This window comes from Takifugu flavidus, chromosome 19 (assembly GCF_003711565.1).
Source record: "Takifugu flavidus isolate HTHZ2018 chromosome 19, ASM371156v2, whole genome shotgun sequence".
Classification (NCBI taxonomy): domain Eukaryota; kingdom Metazoa; phylum Chordata; class Actinopteri; order Tetraodontiformes; family Tetraodontidae; genus Takifugu; species Takifugu flavidus.
In genome coordinates, this window is record NC_079538.1 from 7,203,241 (window position 1) to 7,222,307 (window position 19,067).

General features: G+C 50.7%; 1 protein-coding gene across 4 annotated transcripts; it reads left to right on the forward strand.

The window, feature by feature from the left end:
• The first annotated feature begins 46 nt into the window (after positions 1–46).
• grm1a (glutamate receptor, metabotropic 1a) lies at positions 47–19,014 on the forward strand. 4 transcript variants are annotated; one of them, XM_057016276.1, is made up of 10 exons: positions 47–355; positions 925–1,768; positions 4,100–4,349; positions 10,225–10,460; positions 11,222–11,468; positions 11,914–12,091; positions 13,169–13,295; positions 14,209–15,142; positions 15,341–15,395; positions 16,201–16,341. In XM_057016276.1, exons 2-10 carry the CDS (start codon positions 1,051–1,053, stop codon positions 16,204–16,206), a joined length of 2,751 nt encoding a protein of 916 aa, XP_056872256.1. In that variant the 5' UTR covers positions 47–355; positions 925–1,050; the 3' UTR covers positions 16,207–16,341. The 4 variants fall into 4 exon arrangements, with proteins under 4 accessions (XP_056872256.1, XP_056872253.1, XP_056872255.1 ...); XM_057016273.1 differs by lacking the exon at positions 15,341–15,395 and having other exon boundaries at positions 16,201–19,014; XM_057016275.1 differs by lacking the exon at positions 15,341–15,395 and having other exon boundaries at positions 16,236–16,492.
• The last annotated feature ends 53 nt before the right edge of the window (positions 19,015–19,067 follow it).

A 19,067-nucleotide genomic window follows, 5' to 3' on the forward strand; every position in this document is an offset into this window, starting at 1 on the left:
TCAGACGTCATCAGTAGGATGTCTCATTCAACACAAGGTGGCGCTACGTGCTCTCCTGGCCCTGTCCATGGTGCTGAAGCGGTCACCGTAGCTGCCCAAGTTAGGAAAAAAATAAGAAAAAGATGTGAGCCAAGAAGGACATTATCCTATAAAGTGTTTTCAGGTGCATCGAGCTCCTTTTAATTTAACCTAACCCAATTTAATCGAGTTCGAATCGAATAAAACGTCACGGGAGAGAGAAAGGGAGGGAGAGAGAGAGGGAGAGGGAGCGCGAGAGGCAGCGCGAGAGAGAGGGCGAGAGCCACGCGCGCTCCAGAAGACCGAGGAAGACACGCGACACATCTCCAGGATTCAGGTAAGTTTTAATTCATCGAGCTTAAAAACAGTTTGGCGATAAATGACGTGGCTTTTATCATTCCGCGCGGACACGATCAATCCAGCTCATTAGCATTCCCCGTGTCCTCGTGAGTTGTTAATTGGCGGCACTCGATGACAAGAATGCAGGTGCAGATGAAGCCGCGTGCTCACAGCCGCCGCGCTCTCTGGGCTCCAGCGCCAAGTGGCGCGCTCGTGACACGATCGTCGTCCTTGTCAGGTGTTGGCAGCGCGCGCGGAAATCTGCCTTCGCCCCGGTCTTTCTCCTCGGCGGGCGGCGACCGCAGATCAGCCTCGCGCCAAACGTGCACGCAAGGGACGCCTTAAAGTCCCGCGCTGGTTTCTCTGAAGTGCACGGACCATGTGCAGCCACGAGTTTGCGCGTGAGCCGAGTGCCTTGCTCAGAGGCACTCCGATGCTAGGTGAATAGAAACGGGCGTTGATGAGGGGCACGCGTGCGGAGTCGCCACTTCTTCACCAACATCAGCATCTGGCCTCATTTCTTGACGCTCACAGTACTGTCTCTTTATTTTTTATTTTTTTCCGCAGGTGTGCACAGACATGTCCTGGGCGTCGTGCTCGCAGGCGATGGTCGCTGACGTAAAGGTGGCTGTACTGACTGACAGCAGATAGTATGCCTGCACCTCCGGCCAGGCTCGGGCATTGTGGCGCAATATGGCACGCGTAGAGATGGGTCTCGTCGCTCTGTTGTGCGTTCCCACGCTGTTCTTCCGCATCCTCGTGCTCTCCCGCAGCAGCAGCATCAGCGAGCGCTCCACGGTCCCGAGAGCCGCGCCCCGCGCCGTGGCGCGCATGGACGGCGACGTGATCATCGGGGCGCTCTTCTCCGTCCACCACCAGCCCTCCGCGGAGAAAGTGGCGGAGCGCAAGTGCGGGGACGTCCGCGAGCAGTACGGCATCCAGAGGGTGGAGGCCATGTTCCACACGCTGGATCGGATTAACGCCGACCCCGACCTGCTCCCCAACATCAGCCTGGGCTGCGAGATCCGGGACTCCTGCTGGCACTCTTCCGTAGCCTTGGAGCAGAGCATCGAGTTCATCCGGGACTCGCTCATCTCCATCAGGGACGATAAGGACGGAGCCAAATGGTGCATCGACGGAACCCCTTCCCACCATCCTCCGCCGTCCAAGAAGCCCATTGCAGGTGTGATCGGACCTGGATCCAGCTCCGTGGCCATTCAGGTGCAGAACCTGCTGCAGCTCTTTAACATCCCGCAGATCGCCTACTCTGCCACCAGTATCGATCTGAGCGATAAGGCCCTCTTCAAGTACTTCCTCAGAGTGGTGCCGTCCGACACCCTCCAGGCCCGGGCCATGCTGGACATTGTCAAGCGGTACAACTGGACCTACGTGTCGGCCGTGCACACCGAGGGTGAGAGGCCATGCATGAACCTCCCGTGTATGTCGGCGCGGTTTACCGTGACCTCGTCATGTTCCGCGCCACCTGTTCTCTTTGTTTATTCTGAGGGAGGCACGCGGATGAAGCCCACGTCCAAGAACACGAGGGACAGTCTCAGAGTTGACAGCTCTAACGTGCCAACAGTCCGATTCGGCCTGCCAAATTCTGGTTCTTGCCACCTCTGTCCCACCTCGGACAGCACAGAGTGGTTGGTGCACTTCCTGCATCGCTTCATCGGTTTGCCTCCGTCTCAGAATGGACTCCTCACCTGCATTTAACTGCTTTTATCTTCATTAAGGTTGAGATGTTGTCTGGGGTTACGGAATGCTTTGGAATCACGCACCTTCATCCCCACCATCACCACCATCACCATCATCACCATCATCACCATACAGCTGCGTGTGCGTGTGTTCAGTAACCTGCAGGTGGAAGTAGCGTGAGTAGACATCGATGGTCTCTCCTTCTGTCTCTATGAGAACTTCATGTGCAGCTTCCCGTTCGGAAGGTTGTTGGTTTAAAGGAGGAAGGAAAATCGGGTGATTTCGTTTCTTTGTTTGGAGCCGCGGCGTTTGCTTCGATCACCAAGACAAATGTTTTTATCCACGTTGGTTTCTGGTCTTTACAAGCGAGCGACTGGGTTCAGCCTTTAAATTAGTGTAAACGCTTTTTTTAAAAAATTAATTTGGGATCTTGGGACTTCTGCGATTTGGGATTGGAACAGAAAAAAACCCACACGGCTCTTTTATGAGTATTGTCTTGTGGAAGACCAGACCCCCCTTGACTTTCAGTAGGCGTCAAGAAATGGTCAACTTGTAAAATACTGTCAGAAACAAACACGAGAGTCTCCACTGAGGCATCAACAACGCAGTTGTTCCTTCAGAAGCGTTAATTAATTCCAGGAGGAAGAAGCTGACAAATGACAATTGCTTTTTCAAATTTCCCCAAAGCAATGAGGGTCTTATCTGGACTGGAACAAGTAGTTAGTATCTCCACAGTCGCAGATGTGCGCCCAGATAATGACTGACAGGCTACATTACCCAGGATTCTCCCCGAGGAGCTGTATCACAGGGGCTGTAAAACATCTTTGGAATGTCCTATTATAGCTGGTCAGGGGCTTTGTCAGGCTCCTTTCACTTAAATGAAGACAGGGAGCTGGGGAGCTGCAGTACCCGGAGGTACCGATAGGTGGCGTCGTTTGCCCTTCAACATAGCACTAATGGTGGATCCCATGGTGATAACGTGAATTGTAAAAGTTATGAAACTGTCTGCTGAGTCAGCAGGTGGCAGCCGAGGCGAGAAAAACTATAAAATGTGACTTTTTGAACTGTGTAGTTCAGAATACTGACAGGAAGTCCCCGCGACCTTCGAGAGGCCAGCTGTAACCAGATTGTCTCTGAAACCGTGGGCATGACTTGGGCGTGACTTTGCTCCCGAGTTTCCTCTCGCCGCCACCTTTGATAAGTTATAAATGCAGCTTGTTCCCGTAGCAACCGCTATTGCCAAGAAACTGCATAAATTACCTGCTCAGATCATCGGTCTGACAGGACCCTAAGAATCCGCTTCCCCGCAGCCCCGGCCAGAGGGGGCGCTGGTGGTCGCCGGTGGCATCAAAAAAATGAGGAAATGACACCATGACATTAGAGGAAGCCCAATGCGCGCCCCTGTTCTGTGTGAAATCATCACTGTGCTTATTGTTGCTGCTGCTCCAAGAGAAGGTCCATCCAGTGTTTGATGGAGGGGGGGGGGGTGTTGGGGGGGGGGGGGGGCGGTCAGGAAGCTGACTTGTCATCGAAGGAATCGCGCAACAGCTGTGGTTTCAGATTCTGAGATACTTGATTTTCTCATTGCACACACACACGCACACACACACACACACACACACACACACACACATGTTCGAGCAGGCACCAGCAGTTGGATTGTTTGTGTAATCCAGCTCTCACGCTAAAGAGCCGGGGGGGACTTTAGCAATCCAGATTGTGACATATTGTTCCAGCGATGCTGCGAACGGACGAGCAGATTTAGGCTGCACCAGCTGTACGGGGGCCCTTGATGGGGGGGGGCAGTTAAATAAGGACATCTATCTCCTTCCCCTATAAAGGCTTTGATTGCAATCAGCAGCCGGGATTATCGGAGGATCTGCACTTCCTCATTTTACCTAATGACCTCGGGAATGTTGACCAGGAACAAGGCCTGCGCACGTTCCACAATCCTCCGTTTGGTCCAGTCACTCTATGAAGCGGGCCCAGCCCCCTCAGACCTGTTGATCCAGGTAAAGAAGAGATGTTTGTTGTCTTCATATAGGAAACTATGGGGAGAGCGGCATGGAGGCCTTCAAAGAGCTGGCCTCTCAGGAGGGCCTGTGCATCGCCCACTCCGACAAGATCTACAGCAACGCAGGGGAGAAGCACTTTGACCGCCTCCTGAGGAAACTCCGGGAACGCCTTCCCAAAGCCCGCGTGGTGGTGTGCTTCTGCGAGGGCATGACGGTCCGAGGCCTCCTGATGGCCATGAGGAGGCTGGGGGTGTTCGGGGAGTTCCTCCTCGTCGGCAGGTACGTGTGTGTGTGTGTGTGTGTGTGTTTTCAATTTTAAATCGAGAGCAGTGCTGGTGGAAGGTTGCTTCCTCCGCGAGGTGCCCTGATGTCACCCAGGCAACCGGGAAGAATTAGACCCCACGCCAGTAGCGGGAATAATTGGTATTCCTCTCAGACGTGAAGCTGTAGAGTCACAATGTTTTTCTGTCCATGTTCTCTGTGTGAATCGTCTGTTTTCCATGTCGAACAGCAAATGAGAAATACAGAAGGCTTCCGTCAGAGCCCGCTAACAGCACAGTTGGGGGGGCTCTGTTTCATAGCAGCTGTTCTCTGGGGTGCCCCCCCCCATCCCTCTATATTTCCCGCCCGCTCTGTGTTTCTGACAGCGAGCGTCCAGGATCACTGATCATTTCATTGTGTGTTTTGTGGCTGGATAAAGACACAACGGCTTCCTCTGCAACGTGGGCGTGTGGATAAAGCAGTGAAACGTCCTGATCTGTTCCTTAATATCAATGTAGTTTCTGAATCTGGATGTCCTGTTGGGATTGAGCCAGCCGTGTCTAAGGACCCAGAGCCCATAGAGGTAGTGGAATTGTTAGCATACTAGCTGACACTGGGTAACTCCTTCTGACTGCCATCAGTCTTCAATTCGCCCTTTGTCCCTCCTTCAATTATCTTCCGATGGTGGAAATCCACGGGGCCAAGTGCTGCTCTTCCCGTCCCGTGTTTACGTTGCACAGATGCATATTTAATCTTTTGGAAGAGGGAGGCTTTTAAATTATCCATTATAACGACACTTGCATTCCCGCCTTTTCACTTTCCGCCACAGCAGAGGGGAGAGTGGGTCTATTTTTCAGCCTTTGTGGACGACCCTGTGGGTGAAAGGACTGCTTCGGGGTCAGAGACGCGGCAAAACAGAGAGAGACGGTTACAATTATGGCAGCGGGTGTGCAGCCACTGCCAGGTTCACTCTAAAAGGTGGCGTTTTAGCCGGTTAGCGGTTAGTTTACATTAGTCTAACTGGGTACATATCTGGTCACACAACATTAGCACCACATTGCATTATTGGGTGAGTTTTATATTCCTTTTTAGCCATTTAAATCGAGCCCAGTTCTGACTTGAGGTTCAGCCATGAGGGGAACATGCTAAAAACGCGCAGTGTCCAGTTGGGCCGCTGCTCTGCTTATTTTAGTTGGGATGTGAACTGAGAGGCTGCTCAGAGAGGCTGTTGAACGTGTTTGCCTTTGGCTCTGCTGTTCAGCTAACCTGCTCTTCAGACGAGGGCCGGGTGTGACGCGCCCGACCCACTTTACCCCCGACCTGGACACTCCACGCCGCACCACGTCAACGCTTTAGCACCCACTCTGCTTTAGACAGCCAGAGCCTCTCTGGGCTTCCTCTCGTTTGCATTTTACATTCTGAATAATGCGGGAAAAGGCTTGACGGAGCGTGGAGGGAATTTTGGGCAGTGTCACAGCCGGAGGGGAAAGGCCGCTGCGTCGTCTGGTGGTGGGACTGTGGATATTTCTGTACCCGCTGCCCCGTGGCACCACAGCGAGCAGGCTGTGGCTGCGGCGGCTCCCGTCACCGTGTCCTTCGGGCTCTGCGCGTCACTCAAATCTGAAAAGAACGCGATGTGCCCCAGCACGAGCCGAGTCTCTGGACGGCAGCATGAGGGTGAACTCTCCCACCGAGTTGTCCGCCTCCTTTCGCAATTAGCAGCCTTGGCTTCCTGTCTCCCGCTAACGTCGTCTGAATGCTGTTATTAACACACAGCATTTGCGTAAGCTGCTTTTCCCCGTGTGACGCTTATTTCTGTCGCACCAACGTTGGACCGGGAGTCACGTTCAACCTCGCTTATCTTAGACAAAGGGCCGTCATGGCCCGTCGTGCGGCTGCGTCGGCCTGGCACAGGTGGTTAGCAGAAGATGACTGAGTCTTTTGGAGGCCGCTCAGAAGTGCAAAGAAAGCTGCGAACCCATATTGTGTGTGCCTCATCGCATTTCCCTGTTGTCCTTTTGATTTTCTGCTAGCAGGGACGGAAGCTCCGCTCGGAGCTCGAACAAACGGAACCTTTAATCTGACAGAGGCGGGCTGGCGGAGGGAGACAGGAGTTGTGGCACGGCACGTTCACACTCCAGCTCTTGTTCTTCTCAAAAAAAGGATGCAGTGCTTCCCACTGAATCCTGCAACAGTTCCATCCATCCTTCTAGGATTCTTCAGCCAGGAAGTCGGTTTCACGTGGAAAGAGATGGGAATGACCTTCAGACTGACTGGTTGTTATTCTCGGGCTTCGCGCTTAGCAGAAAGATCTTCCTTTTGTTTCTCAGGGATGTAGCGGCGGCTACATCAATCGTGAATGTAGGACTTGGAGCGGAGGAGCACAGGGATCTCTGCTCCATGTGGCATCGGTCCCTCCTCCGGTTCTCCTTTCTGCCCCCCCACGTGCGGCTGTAGTGAGAGTTAGCAGTGAGTACCGGTGGTTTTTCCCGCTGTAGCCGGCTCGGCTGTGCGCTGCTCACCATGGAGATCTGGTCTGGGCCGACCACAATGTGCCGTTCAGTCGAACAGCGGGGCTCCGAGCACAACCAGCCTCCCTCGGCAAAATTTGGCTGACGCCTGGAAAAGAAATAAATAAATCCGCCCAGCAGCAACGGCTACAAAGACCGCAATTATAAGATAAAAACACGCTGCCTCTGCCCGCTTCACTAATAGAGGCCCGATTCTGTTGCTTGTACGTGCGTGAAGCCCAGATGGGAAAGTATTCAAATGGAGGCCGGACCGGCGCACAATGAGCTGCACGTGAATATTCATAAGTTGATTCTGATGTTAATTGAGAACGCGGCTTCCTCGTCAAGGTCACCTCCGTCTCCTACTGACGGGATCGCCTTGACAGCAATCGGTGGGGACTCGGCGGTCCGGTCGGGAAATATGAAAATAACCACCAGGAACGCGTGTTTAAAGATTCGATATTAAACTAGAACTCTGCTAATGTGCTCTGAGTCAGAGCCACGCCGGCAATCTGCTGATGTTGGATTTTGGAGGCGTTGTCATGAGCGCTTGTGTTGCTTTGACATCCCATGGCAGCGTGAAGAGAAGGGGAGAAAGAAGAAAATGATTTCTCTGAGCAGCGTTCCGTGTCAGCGCAGAAGAGACTGATCCTCCTGCTCAAACTGGGGCATGTTGAATAAGTAAAAAGCCGCTCGGGTGGGCTTTTAAAGGCTCCCCGACTCACCCTGGGTCTTCTGTGTCGCCGCAGAAGATCCAGCGAGCTAACAATGCCTCCCTGGTTTTTAGCTGCGCGCGCGCTCAGCGTTCGCAGGCAAAATGGAGAGAGGGAGAAGAGGAGGAGAAACGTCTCCCTCTGCAGCACGAGTCCGCCGTGTCACCGCCAAGTCGGTTGATCCGTGGCGGGCGTGAGTTTGAGTCCAGCTCTCCCACGTCACCTGCCCCAACCTTCAATTTCACACTTGCACAGAGCAATTTGGAGACGCTCCGTCCTCCTCTCTCCTCGTTTAAAAGCAACTCTTCCCATTTGTTCTCCAGGGGAAAATACGCGTGTGATTAAATCTCTGCCCTGCCAATTAATTCATAGCTTCATAAATATCCAAATGTGCTATCAAACTAGAAGTGGATCGCCCTGGCAGCCTCGCCATAAATGATGCGGTCGTTTGCATGCTGCGCCGCTCTAAACAATGCCAAGCATCATCGGCTCCCAGTAACTCATCAAAATACACACATCCTGTTATTAAGCAGATGGCGCTAAAATGGATGGCAGGCTGCTACTTTTCTACGTCACCGAGGGCTGACTTGAATGGCTGGTTAATTGTGTTTAGGAAGCTGAGGCCAAAAGGGGGAATTGACTCAGAACGAGCCTGCAACTAGCGGCTAAATTAGCTTATTTGTTGTGCAGTCTGTCCACCCAGGGCTGCTTTATTTACCACGCAAACACACAGAATCCGTTCGGGAAGGAGTTTCATTATAAATGAAGAAAATCTAAAACCAAAACCTCTCAACGGCCCCCTGGTGGTGGGCTGCAGGACACAAAGCTGCCCTGTGCCGCACGCTGTATCTTCACTATTTTGGCTACAACTTTGAGGATTTTCAGAACCTGACATCTGTTGTCTTGGTTGCCGGGTAGATTTCTGAAGCTCTTCAGCCTTAGACAAGCGCAGCTCATCAGCATCTCCACTGTGAGGCGGCGTGGAGAGCGTCTTTAGCGGCTGGTGCCTCATTCATGTAAATTACGGAGCAACTCTCTTCACCTAACAACCAGTCTGTTTCCTGCTGCTCCATTATGTCACAATAAATATGTTAAACACCAACAGCATGGAACAGACAGCACCGAATGGGGTTAACCTGTCAGGTAACGTGGACTTTAGGCTGAAGGATGCAAATTCTAGCAGCAGCTAAAGTAAATATGCAGCTTTTGATTTATTTCTTTGTCTGCACTTCACTCCCCGACTACAGCCAGCCTTAAACCAAGGAGCATGGCGGCGCCAGTATATTTGTATGTTTTACAGTGGAAATCCAGCCTCGTCCTCCTTAAGCCATATTTGTTTCAGACCTAAAAGATGCTCATGGGTAATTCAGTGTTGATGTCATCATTTAATGATCTGATGTTTTCCATTCATACTGATCGAAGCTGTCAAAAGAACACGTGGCTCTGATTACGGCCCAACTTTATTTCCAAATGTAGCTATAACATATAATCCTCCTCCCCTGGAGGCACACACACTCTCTCTTCAATTCATCCAGCATTCACCAAATTAGCTCTTCTGTCTTGCAGCTCACCTTTATCCACCTCCCCCCATCACAGCTGTGGTGTTTATCAGAGAGGGTACCTTTACAGAGCCCTGCAAATCTGCGGTTTCGCTCCGCTTTCACTGCGCTCGGTCGTGAATAAACCAAAACCTGACGGGCGCTGTCAACCGCCAGGCTCATTAGCATACACGCTTTAGCTTCAACACTTGCTCATTTGTTCTTTACTCACCACAACTGGTCCAGTCATCATGCCGGTGGAACCAAATGTGTACCCACGGCTGAACACGCTAATCAAAAGCCTCGTTTGCTCGTGGCGAAGGAACGTTTTATTGGAAGAGACCAACTGTCTTCTCTCTAGTGTCACACAGCTTTAGTTCTAGTGCTAGCCGCAGGTTTTAATCTAGCCGGGAGTATGGACCCGCTCTGAGCCCAGTTGGTGTGCAAATCCATTTTCAGTTGACATATTTAGTAATTGTCTGCGTGTCACTGTTGTTTGACAGTAATTGTTGACAAAAAGGTCGTGTAAAGTGACTTGCTCACCTAACCAAACGCAAGCGTCCTTATGTAGGATGTGGCGCGCGTGTGAGCTAATTGGTCATCTGGCATGTCACACCTAATTGGTGCGCTGCTGTCAATATCAAAGGTATTCCAAGGGGACGGAGCTCAAAGGCCCAGAAACAGGAGGCAGCCCAGCTCAGACTAGTCTTGTTCATCTGTGCCTTTGCTCTTCCGTCTCCACCCGTCTTCTGTCTCCACAGCTTATACACTGGCTCTGTGTGTAAATTAGCCTGGTCGGGGTGCACAAGCAGACAGAAAAGTGAGCGGACGGGGATGCATAAAGCCTGCAATTCCAGTCGCAACCCTGTTGAGTCCAGCTCATTCCAGATAAGCCTCCAGACGGAGCTGCCGCTAATTCAATATTGCAGCGGTTGCCTCTCTATTCTTGTATTAAAAATACCAATTTAAGCTATTTTAGATTTGCAATTTCTCTCGCTCGTGTTCGGTGGTTGTTGGTTCGGGTCACATGGACATTATGTTCGAATCAAGTCTCTGCTATCTGGACTGTATAATATCGTCATTGTGTTTTCTGCGACTCCTGACGAGACCGTCGTCCGTCCTGTCCCCGCAGCGACGGCTGGGCCGACCGTTACGAGGTGGTCGAGGGGTACGAGCAGGAAGCAGAGGGTGGAATCACCATGAAGCTCCAATCCGCAGTGGTCAAATCCTTCGACGACTACTACCTGAAGCTGCGCCTGGACGCCAACGCTAGAAACCCCTGGTTCCCCGAGTTCTGGCAGTACCGCTTCCAGTGTCGCCTCCCTGGACACCCGCAGGAGAACAAAAACTACAAAAAAGTCTGCTCCGGTGGGTCACGGCACGAGTTTGTGCCTCGAACCTCCGGGCTTCACTGTGCTGCCAGTGAACGCCCAGATAAAAGCAGAGATAATAACGCCGCCTTTGTGTTTCTCTGTCTCTCTTCCCCTCATATTTTCTCTATTTGCTCCCAAAAGGTGATCATGGTAAAATTCTGCTCCTGTTATTCAAATGTTTGACGCACCTCAAGCTTAATTAAAGCAGACAAGTACTCAAATAATCACCACAATGACCCTGAGAATCAGCATGTTGGTCAGCTAATGAGTACAAAACCAGAAATAGCATCTATTTAGAGTGTAGAGTGACTGCTTCCACCCAGCAACAGGAGCGTTAAGGCTGTTTTGTTCTGTTTTTTTTACTCTGTCTGTGTTCCTTCAGACCTTCAAGGAGGTAAGTGTTCTTTTTTGGCCAAGCTGATGGCTTTTGTCAGAGCGGCACCTGAACGCAGCACCGCGGGACGAGTTTGACTGCAGGTTTCCCGCTGACAGCGTCAGACTGTCGGCCGCGTCAGTCAAACTCTGAGCACTGAGGAATGGCTCCACACACTGCTCACCCCGCCTGCCCCCACCTGAAAACCGGCTCCGCACTGACACCCCCGTTCTTTCTTGCATGTTGGCCTGTGAGGGATTTAATCTCTGCAGCAGAAATCTAAACGCGCTTGTAAAGAAAAGCTCATTTCCTCGGGTCTGACGGTCTCTGACAGCCACGAACGTCGGGATTAAAAACCTCCCTTTTCACCCCTCTTCGAACAGGGAACGAGAGTCTGCAGGAAAACTACATTCAGGACAGTAAGATGGGCTTCGTCATCAACGCCATCTACGCCATGGCTCACGGCCTCCACGACATGCACGAGGAGCTGTGCCCGGGACAGACGGGGCTGTGCGACGCCATGGACCCCATCGACGGCAGCAAGCTGCTGGATTATCTGCTCAAGACGTCCTTCAGAGGAGTGTCGGGAGAGGAGATTTATTTTGATGAAAACGGGGACACCCCAGGACGGTAAGAGGATGAGCAGGATTATAAGAGTGGCAAAACTTGACAACAAACGCGGAGAAATTAAGATCGGAACGTCCCGCCAACTCCAGCCTACCGGTGCGCGTCAGTCTTGACCTAATTAGCTCAGACGGGAACCGATTGTCCGCGCATCCTCCGCGCCGACGACAACAACTGACAGTCCGAAACCACCGCCGTGTCATTCCTTTGTCAAGCCGAGGTCAGGTGCTGCACAGCCTGGCGCTCGAATAAAACGGGGCTGCGGGTTCACCGCCGCCCCCTCTGGATGGCGTGACAGGCGTGTCGCCAATTTAAGTGGCTTTAGATGGAATTTGTGCGAGGCTGCAAAATGATTGTCGTTAAATTACCTGTCAGACTCTCCCTCCCTCTAACCTCCTGTCCACCCCTCTGGCCACTTAATAAGCCCCTTCTGGCTCTCCCCCCTCCTCAGGTACGACATCATGAATCTCCAGAGCGTGGGAGATACGGGCGAGGGCCGCTACGACTACATCAACGTGGGCTCCTGGCACGAAGGCATCTTAGCCATGGACGACAGCAAGCTGTGGCTGAACAGCAGCGACATGGTGCGCTCGGTCTGCAGCGAGCCCTGCTCCAAAGGCCAGATCAAGGTGGGCAGTTAAAGTCTGCTTAGCGGGAGATTAAATCCACTAATAAAGCTGGGAAATGGAAGTCTGACCAATCAGGAGCTGTTAATTAGCGGGACGTGTGAGTCAAGGGTCACGGTCTCACAGATCAAATCAGCTCCATTTGATTTGATTTGTCCCCCGAGATCGTTACCTCAGCTGAATCTGAACAGCGCTGCCGTTTGGCTAAAACACGCCACCGCTTTGGGTTTATCCGTTTTTTAATTTGTTTAAATTAGAGATTATTCATAAGATACAATCAAAGGAAGCCAGTTTCTCATTATCAGTCTATGGCTCATCCGGCCCAACACAGGTTCCCATCTGCTGGGGTGGATTTCCTGTTTTTGTGGTCATTCCAGAGTTTATTGGGGAAAGGTTAGTTAGATAAGAGTATATTTGGAGTTTTGGTGAGACAGACATGAATAAAGCTGCATTAAACTCTGGAGGGGAGGGTGACGTCCGCACAGTTCATGTGACTTTCAGAGCAAAAACATCATCTGAGGCCAATTACCATGTGCACATCAGCTATAATGAGACAGATCAGTGGAGATTCTGCTGGGGTTTTCTTTATGTCCCTTTATGATTGGACCAGGGAAGTCAAACAACAATGCTAATTCTGCCTTTATTAGCCAGCTCACCTTTAGGTTTGAGCTCAACGTTCAAGACTGAACGATGCAAACTCACAAAAGCTGAGGAGGCGATAACACATTCTGGGCTTTAAGCCCCAATTTAGAGATTTGCTCCCACTTGCTTCATCTGATTGTTTAGCATCCAACTAAACCCTGTTCCCCCCGAGGGTTGGTACGTCCACCTCAATCCTGGCTGCTCATGCCCCCCCACCCTCTTCCTTTCTTTTCTCCTGCCCCATTTCTCACCCTGCATTTGCATCTAGGAGCAGAATCTAGACTAGGACGCTTGTAAAAAGGTTCCACCAACACACCTTCATTATCCCCCCAGTGCATCACTTCTTTAGCTTCGTCTGGTGGGTGCTGGGATGGTTGTGGCCCCCTCACCCTGTCACCTCTGGGTCCTGTGTATATGTGTGTGTGTGTGTGTGTGTAGGTGATCAGGAAGGGCGAGGTGAGCTGCTGCTGGATCTGCACAACCTGTAAGGACAACGAATACGTCCAGGATGAGTTCACCTGCAAGGCGTGTGAGCTTGGGTGGTGGCCCGATGATCTTCTGGCAGGTAGGAAACCAAAGCCCAACATGTCGACTCGCTGATGGATCACACACAAGAGCTGCTTCAGCTGCTAATGCTAATCCTCATACCATGCTGGGCCGGGACCGCCCTGTTGAGTTGTTAATGTGGTTTCCTTCTCCTGGACAAAGTGACACCCCCCCGCTCCTCCCCGCTCTCCGCCTTGTTGTAACCCAGTCAGTTCTGACAGCGATTTGCAGAGTCGAGGGCAGCTCTCAGATCCGAGGTGTAAAATCCCATTAGTGCCGCGGCCAGCGTGGGGATCCGGTTCAGCAGCTGACGGATCTTCTGCCTTCACTCTCGTGAAACATCTCTGCGTTCATAGTTGCACTTCATAACGTGCCCTCGCTGCTGGCTCATATCGGAGGGCAGCTATGTTACTTTCACAGGCAGACTCAACTGAATTGTGAATGAATTCAGAGAGCTACCTGAGAGCTCTGTTTGTGGCCAATGCTCCAGTTAGCTAGCCAGAAACTATTTCAAATTCTGCCAACAGTTAGCATAGATCAGCTGACAATAGCAACCTTTGCCTGTTTTTAATGAACACAACACAACACTCATTCCATCGAGGCTTGGAGGAAAGAAATAAAGCCTGATACTGTGATTGACAAAAAAACACGTCTTTTCCATGGACTTTCAGTCTGGCCTGAGGTGACATAAGCTGGCCTGACAGTGTTTTTTTGAGAGTTGCTGTACCTGCATCGGTGGCTCCTGCCAGCAAACCGAAGCTTCAGGCTCCAGAAGGTCACAAGAATGTCGACTCGCTCTCCACTGCTGGACAAATAGACAGGAGCCCAACCAGAACTTTCCTTTGCAATGCTGAGAAGCGGGTGCCTGAAGTCAAATAGGAATAAGAACTGTAGTTTCTTGAAGTTCATGTCTCTTCTTCTGTGGTTTTCAGGCTGCGAGCCCCTGCCTCTGAAATACCTTGATTGGGCAGATGTTGAGTCCATTGTGGCGGTGGCTTTCTCCTGTGTGGGGATCCTGATCACCTCCTTCGTCACCTTTGTGTTCATCCAGTACCGTGACACACCTGTGGTCAAGTCCTCCAGCAGAGAACTGTGTTATATCATCTTGGCCGGCATTTTCATGGGCTACATCTGCCCGTTTACCTTAATTGCCCGGCCTACAGTGGTCTCCTGCTACCTACAGCGCCTCCTGGTGGGCCTTTCATCCGCCATGTGCTACTCAGCACTGGTGACCAAAACTAACCGCATCGCCCGTATTCTGGCAGGCAGCAAGAAGAAAATCTGCACCAGGAAACCTCGTTTCATGAGTGCCTGGGCCCAGGTGATCATTGCCTTTATGCTGATCAGCGTGCAGCTAACTCTGGAGATCACGCTAATCATTCTGGAGCCTCCGGAGCCCATCAAGTCGTACCCGAGCATACGTGAGGTCTACCTCATTTGTAATACCAGCAACGTAGGAATGGTGGCGCCACTGGGCTACAATGGCCTGCTAATCATGAGCTGCACCTACTATGCCTTCAAGACGCGGAACGTCCCAGCCAACTTCAACGAGGCTAAATATATTGCCTTTACCATGTACACAACCTGCATCATCTGGCTGGCGTTTGTGCCCATCTACTTTGGCTCAAACTACAAGATAATAACCACGTCCTTCTCCGTCAGCCTGAGCGTCACTGTGGCGCTGGGCTGCATGTTCACGCCCAAGATGTACATCATGATCGCCAAGCCGGAGAGGAACGTCCGGAGCGCCTTCACCACATCCGATGTGGTGCGGATGCACGTCGGAGATGGGAAATCGGCTCAGTGTGGAAGCAACAGTTTCCTCAACATGTTCCGCCGTAAAAAGCCTGGATCAGGAAATACCAAGTGAGTAATCTTTCATTCCTTTTACTGGATTTGATGCTGTTTACTGGGGCGAGCTGCTAAAGAAGCTCTGATTAAATGTTTTTTTTTTTAAAAAGCCACGGCGATGACACATCCCCCTCCCCCTGAGGTTGCACTGTTAAGCTAAATTCCTACATATCAATCTCTTTGTTTTATTAAAAAATCCCACGTCGATGTAAGGTTTCCATGTAACCCTTTGAGATCCACAGAGGTGGCGCGTGGACGGGTGTCAAAAGTAAGGATAGAGAATAGGAGAGTGGTTCTGAGACGTCTGTGTGTTGGCTCTCACGCCTGTTTTCACCCACGCTAACAATTGTAACAACACCCTAAACGACGAAGCACTCTGCCTGGCTAATGTTCAAGCATGGGGGGGGGTCATTCAGATCGTTCCTGCGAGAGCTGCAATCTCAAATCAGGCGGTGAATTTTTCTTTATTACAATGTCGTAAACACATTTTTTTCTTCAAGATTCTCTCTAATCAGCAACAAAAATGATGCTTGAAAAAGTTGCTTTGGGTCTGTTGAGTCATTTTTGGCCTCAGCAGCAAATCCCGGACCTTCTGGATTAAAGTGAGGACGTTTGCCTGTGCCAGCCGGTCGCACCTGAGCCGCCACAGGCAAAATGATCTATCAGGCGCAGCAGCCCTCCAAGAAGGATTTTTGCCGGCCAGCTGCTTTGGTCGCGACCTTGTATTTATCTTCTCTCAGCATGAACGCTCCAAACTTTGCCACCTCCCAAACTAATCACGTCCAATCCTTCCCTACCTTCCTGCCAATAACCCCCCCTCCAACAACTCCAAAAGCATGCAGCTCATTTTAACCGCACACTGAGAACTCTGTTTGTCACATGCTAGAGTTTGACACGTATCCCCCCCATCCCCCAAGTCAGAAGGCTCAACTTATGTGGTTGAAAAGTGTTTTAACATGCATCAGGGATGTTGAAATGCTGCTGCTTTGTCTTGTGCTGCTCTGTGTTGCTGATCTCTGCAACCACCTCCCGCTTTCCTCTGATAGTAACTGGAGTTTTTATCTCATTCATAGTTCTAATGGCAAGTCTGTGTCATGGTCTGAATCAGGTCCAAGACACCCTCCGAGGGGGGGGAATGTGTGGCACAGACTGTCTGTGCATGTGAGGAAACAGGAAGCCGGCTTGAATCAGATGGCGGTCATCAGGCCCCTAACTAACACCCCCGACCCCCACAGTTGTGAGCCCTCCACCTGCGACCTTGGCACAGACCCCCTTCCCCCCCGAGAAACGCGTGGCGCTAAGCCTCTATTGGAGGAGGACGACCAGAGCGATTCACAATGCCCCCTGCAGCCCCCTCCCCATGCCAGGCAGAGGCATGTCCTGGAATCGGACGAAGAAAAGCCGGCTTCTTATTCGCACTTGAAGGGCTACGCCCCAGAGCGCTCGCGGGGGACAGTGGTGGACACCCATAGCTCTCATGCCCCCACGCTCAGTGACCACACCGCCAAGGAGGCGATGCCCGCCAACCAACATTTGACCCTTACCCCGTCTCAGCCTCCTCTGACCCAAAAGTTGGGCTCATTCGAAGAGAGGGTGTCCGAGGACGAGGAGCTGGACCTCTTGCACAGCTACATCTACGATGCCAAGGCGGAGGAGGAGGGCGAGGAGGAGGAGGAGGAGGGGGACGATGACGATGACGATTTCAACCAGACCAAGGCCAAACTGGGGGATTCCCTCGTTCTATCGCCCCCCTCCCCCTTCAGAGACTCTGTGTGCTCGGGGGAGTCTGCCAGCGGCTCCCCCGTTATGGAACCGATGCTCGGCAAAGCCCCGAGCTCGTTCTACACCTCGGACATCTACGGAGACTACGCACACAGCTCCTCGACACTGTGAGCAAGAGAGGCTGATACAGTTCACACACACACACACACACACACACACACACACACACGCACACACACACACACACACACACACACTGTTTTTAAGTTTTTGCTCTTGAAGTTGTGTTATCGTATTATCACATCGACTCTACGCAGAAAAACAATCGTCCTCGAGCGCTTACGTTTCTGAAGGGCTATCAGCGCACAAAGCCTTTCTCTAAAAAGTACGCCTCGGAACAGTGCCAAAACTAGCTAACTAATGCAGAAATCTACCTACTAACCGACCAACCAAGTAGCACAGCACGTACGCGCCGACTGTAAGATACTACTGCATACACACAGACATAAGGCGCTACGCGGTATCAGCTCTACGCGGTTCGACTCGACACGGCACGGTACTGCCGCATGGTTTTCCAGTTGACACCATGGTACCTCTTCGATGTGGGCCGGGTCTTCATAACAAGGCGGTCCGTAACCCCCGCAACGCCATTAGCGTGTATACGCAACTGTGACGCTGACGCTAAAATGTGTCCGATAAATGTTTGCTTTATACTTAAGTTACAAAGACAGAAGGTGTTTGTTCATTACAGTCAGAACTTAAACTTAAAAAATACACACAAATGAAGTACACACACAGAACGTAACACGCAAAAAGTTTAGCAAATATTGCTGACAGGCAATTTAAGGAAAAGATCGCAAAAACATTGGTACTGTAAAATAGCATCCAGTTGATTAAACCCCTTCTATCAATTTCTTTTTCCACATTTGTGAATTTTCCGGTTCGTCTTTGGTGTTTTTAGCTTTTCTGGATATCGCGTTTATGTCCGCTGGTTTCTCCGAGCGGCCTTTGGAGACATCGGGACAACTTCACAGCTCAAAAGTATCGGCACCTTGTCGTTGTACACGGGTATCGCCTTACTGTAGCCTTTATTATTTACTCATGACGGTAAAATTAAGAAATACGCAAATGTAAAATGGTGGGTTTGAGTGTTCTGAAACCCGGGACCCATCAGTGATACTCCCGGCCAATCAGAGAGGTAACACGCAGAAATTAACGTAATAGTACCGCTCGGCACGTTCGTAACCCCAGCCGATGGCCCGGTCCCCCGGTGGAAAAGCCCCACCGCGTTGAGTCGAGCCATGCTTTCGTAGCTACTAGTAGAAACGCGCCAATACATTTCCGGCACTTGTGACCAACCGCTTCTGCCTCAGTCGGGTTGGCTGGATGTTACTTTCGTGCTGTGTGACGTACGTACCATCATATATACTGGATATAATGTGCCAAATCTAAAGTTCTTATCAACCTACATCCCCGCTTTTTGCCGATGTAGCTGATAAAGGCTAGCGTGATTGTAAATGATGCCAATGTTTTCTATTCGGTTTACATATCGGTCATAAACATGTTTATGAGCATGGTATGTGATTTCTTGCTTCTCATGCCGTGTTGAGATTTCTCATGTCTGCTGTTTTTGCTGTGTCATTGTAATGGAAAACACAGTACTTGTAGAGTTTGTAATGCCGTTACGCCATCTCTTGTTTTTCACACAGGTGGTATGTTTGTTATACTGATAAATGTTTCTATATTTAGAATGTCAATAGAAAAAAAAAGAGTTTATACACGCAGAGGCTGATACCTCTAATGGAGCGGTGTGTTTAGTTTTTGGGTAACTTCTTCTTAAACTGACTGTATTTGCTTGAAAACACCGAGTTGTAAAAATAATGGATGATTAGTTGCTTGTTGATTTTGCTTAAATTTTGCATCATAAACTTAAGTATTTTGGGTTAAGTTTAGTTCTTCATCTATAAGAATGCAAATTAGCTGAACAGCCTTTACAGTCCGTAGAGCCACTGTATCGGATTTCCTAACGTTTTAGTGTATTTTAGTGTAAGTTGTTCGATGATTTGAAAACATGAGGGTGCCACTTATTTAAACACTGTTATATTTAGAATGAAATAGGCCTTTATGTTTTTGATCAAGCTGTAAAATAAAAGTATTTATATGAAGAGGACTGATTACTGCCTGAAAACCATTATTTTAGCTCAGAGGGGCTCAGTGA

Excerpts from the sequence above, each read along its gene's own strand:
- grm1a (XM_057016273.1), top strand. The coding sequence starts at position 1,051 with ATGGCACGCGTAGAGATGGGTCTCGTCGCTCTGTTGTGCGTTCCCACG. Across the intron at positions 1,769-4,099 it reads GTCGGCCGTGCACACCGAGG|GAAACTATGGGGAGAGCGGC; the intron begins GTGAGAGGCCAT and ends GTCTTCATATAG. Across the intron at positions 10,461-11,221 it reads CTACAAAAAAGTCTGCTCCG|GGAACGAGAGTCTGCAGGAA; the intron begins GTGGGTCACGGC and ends CTCTTCGAACAG.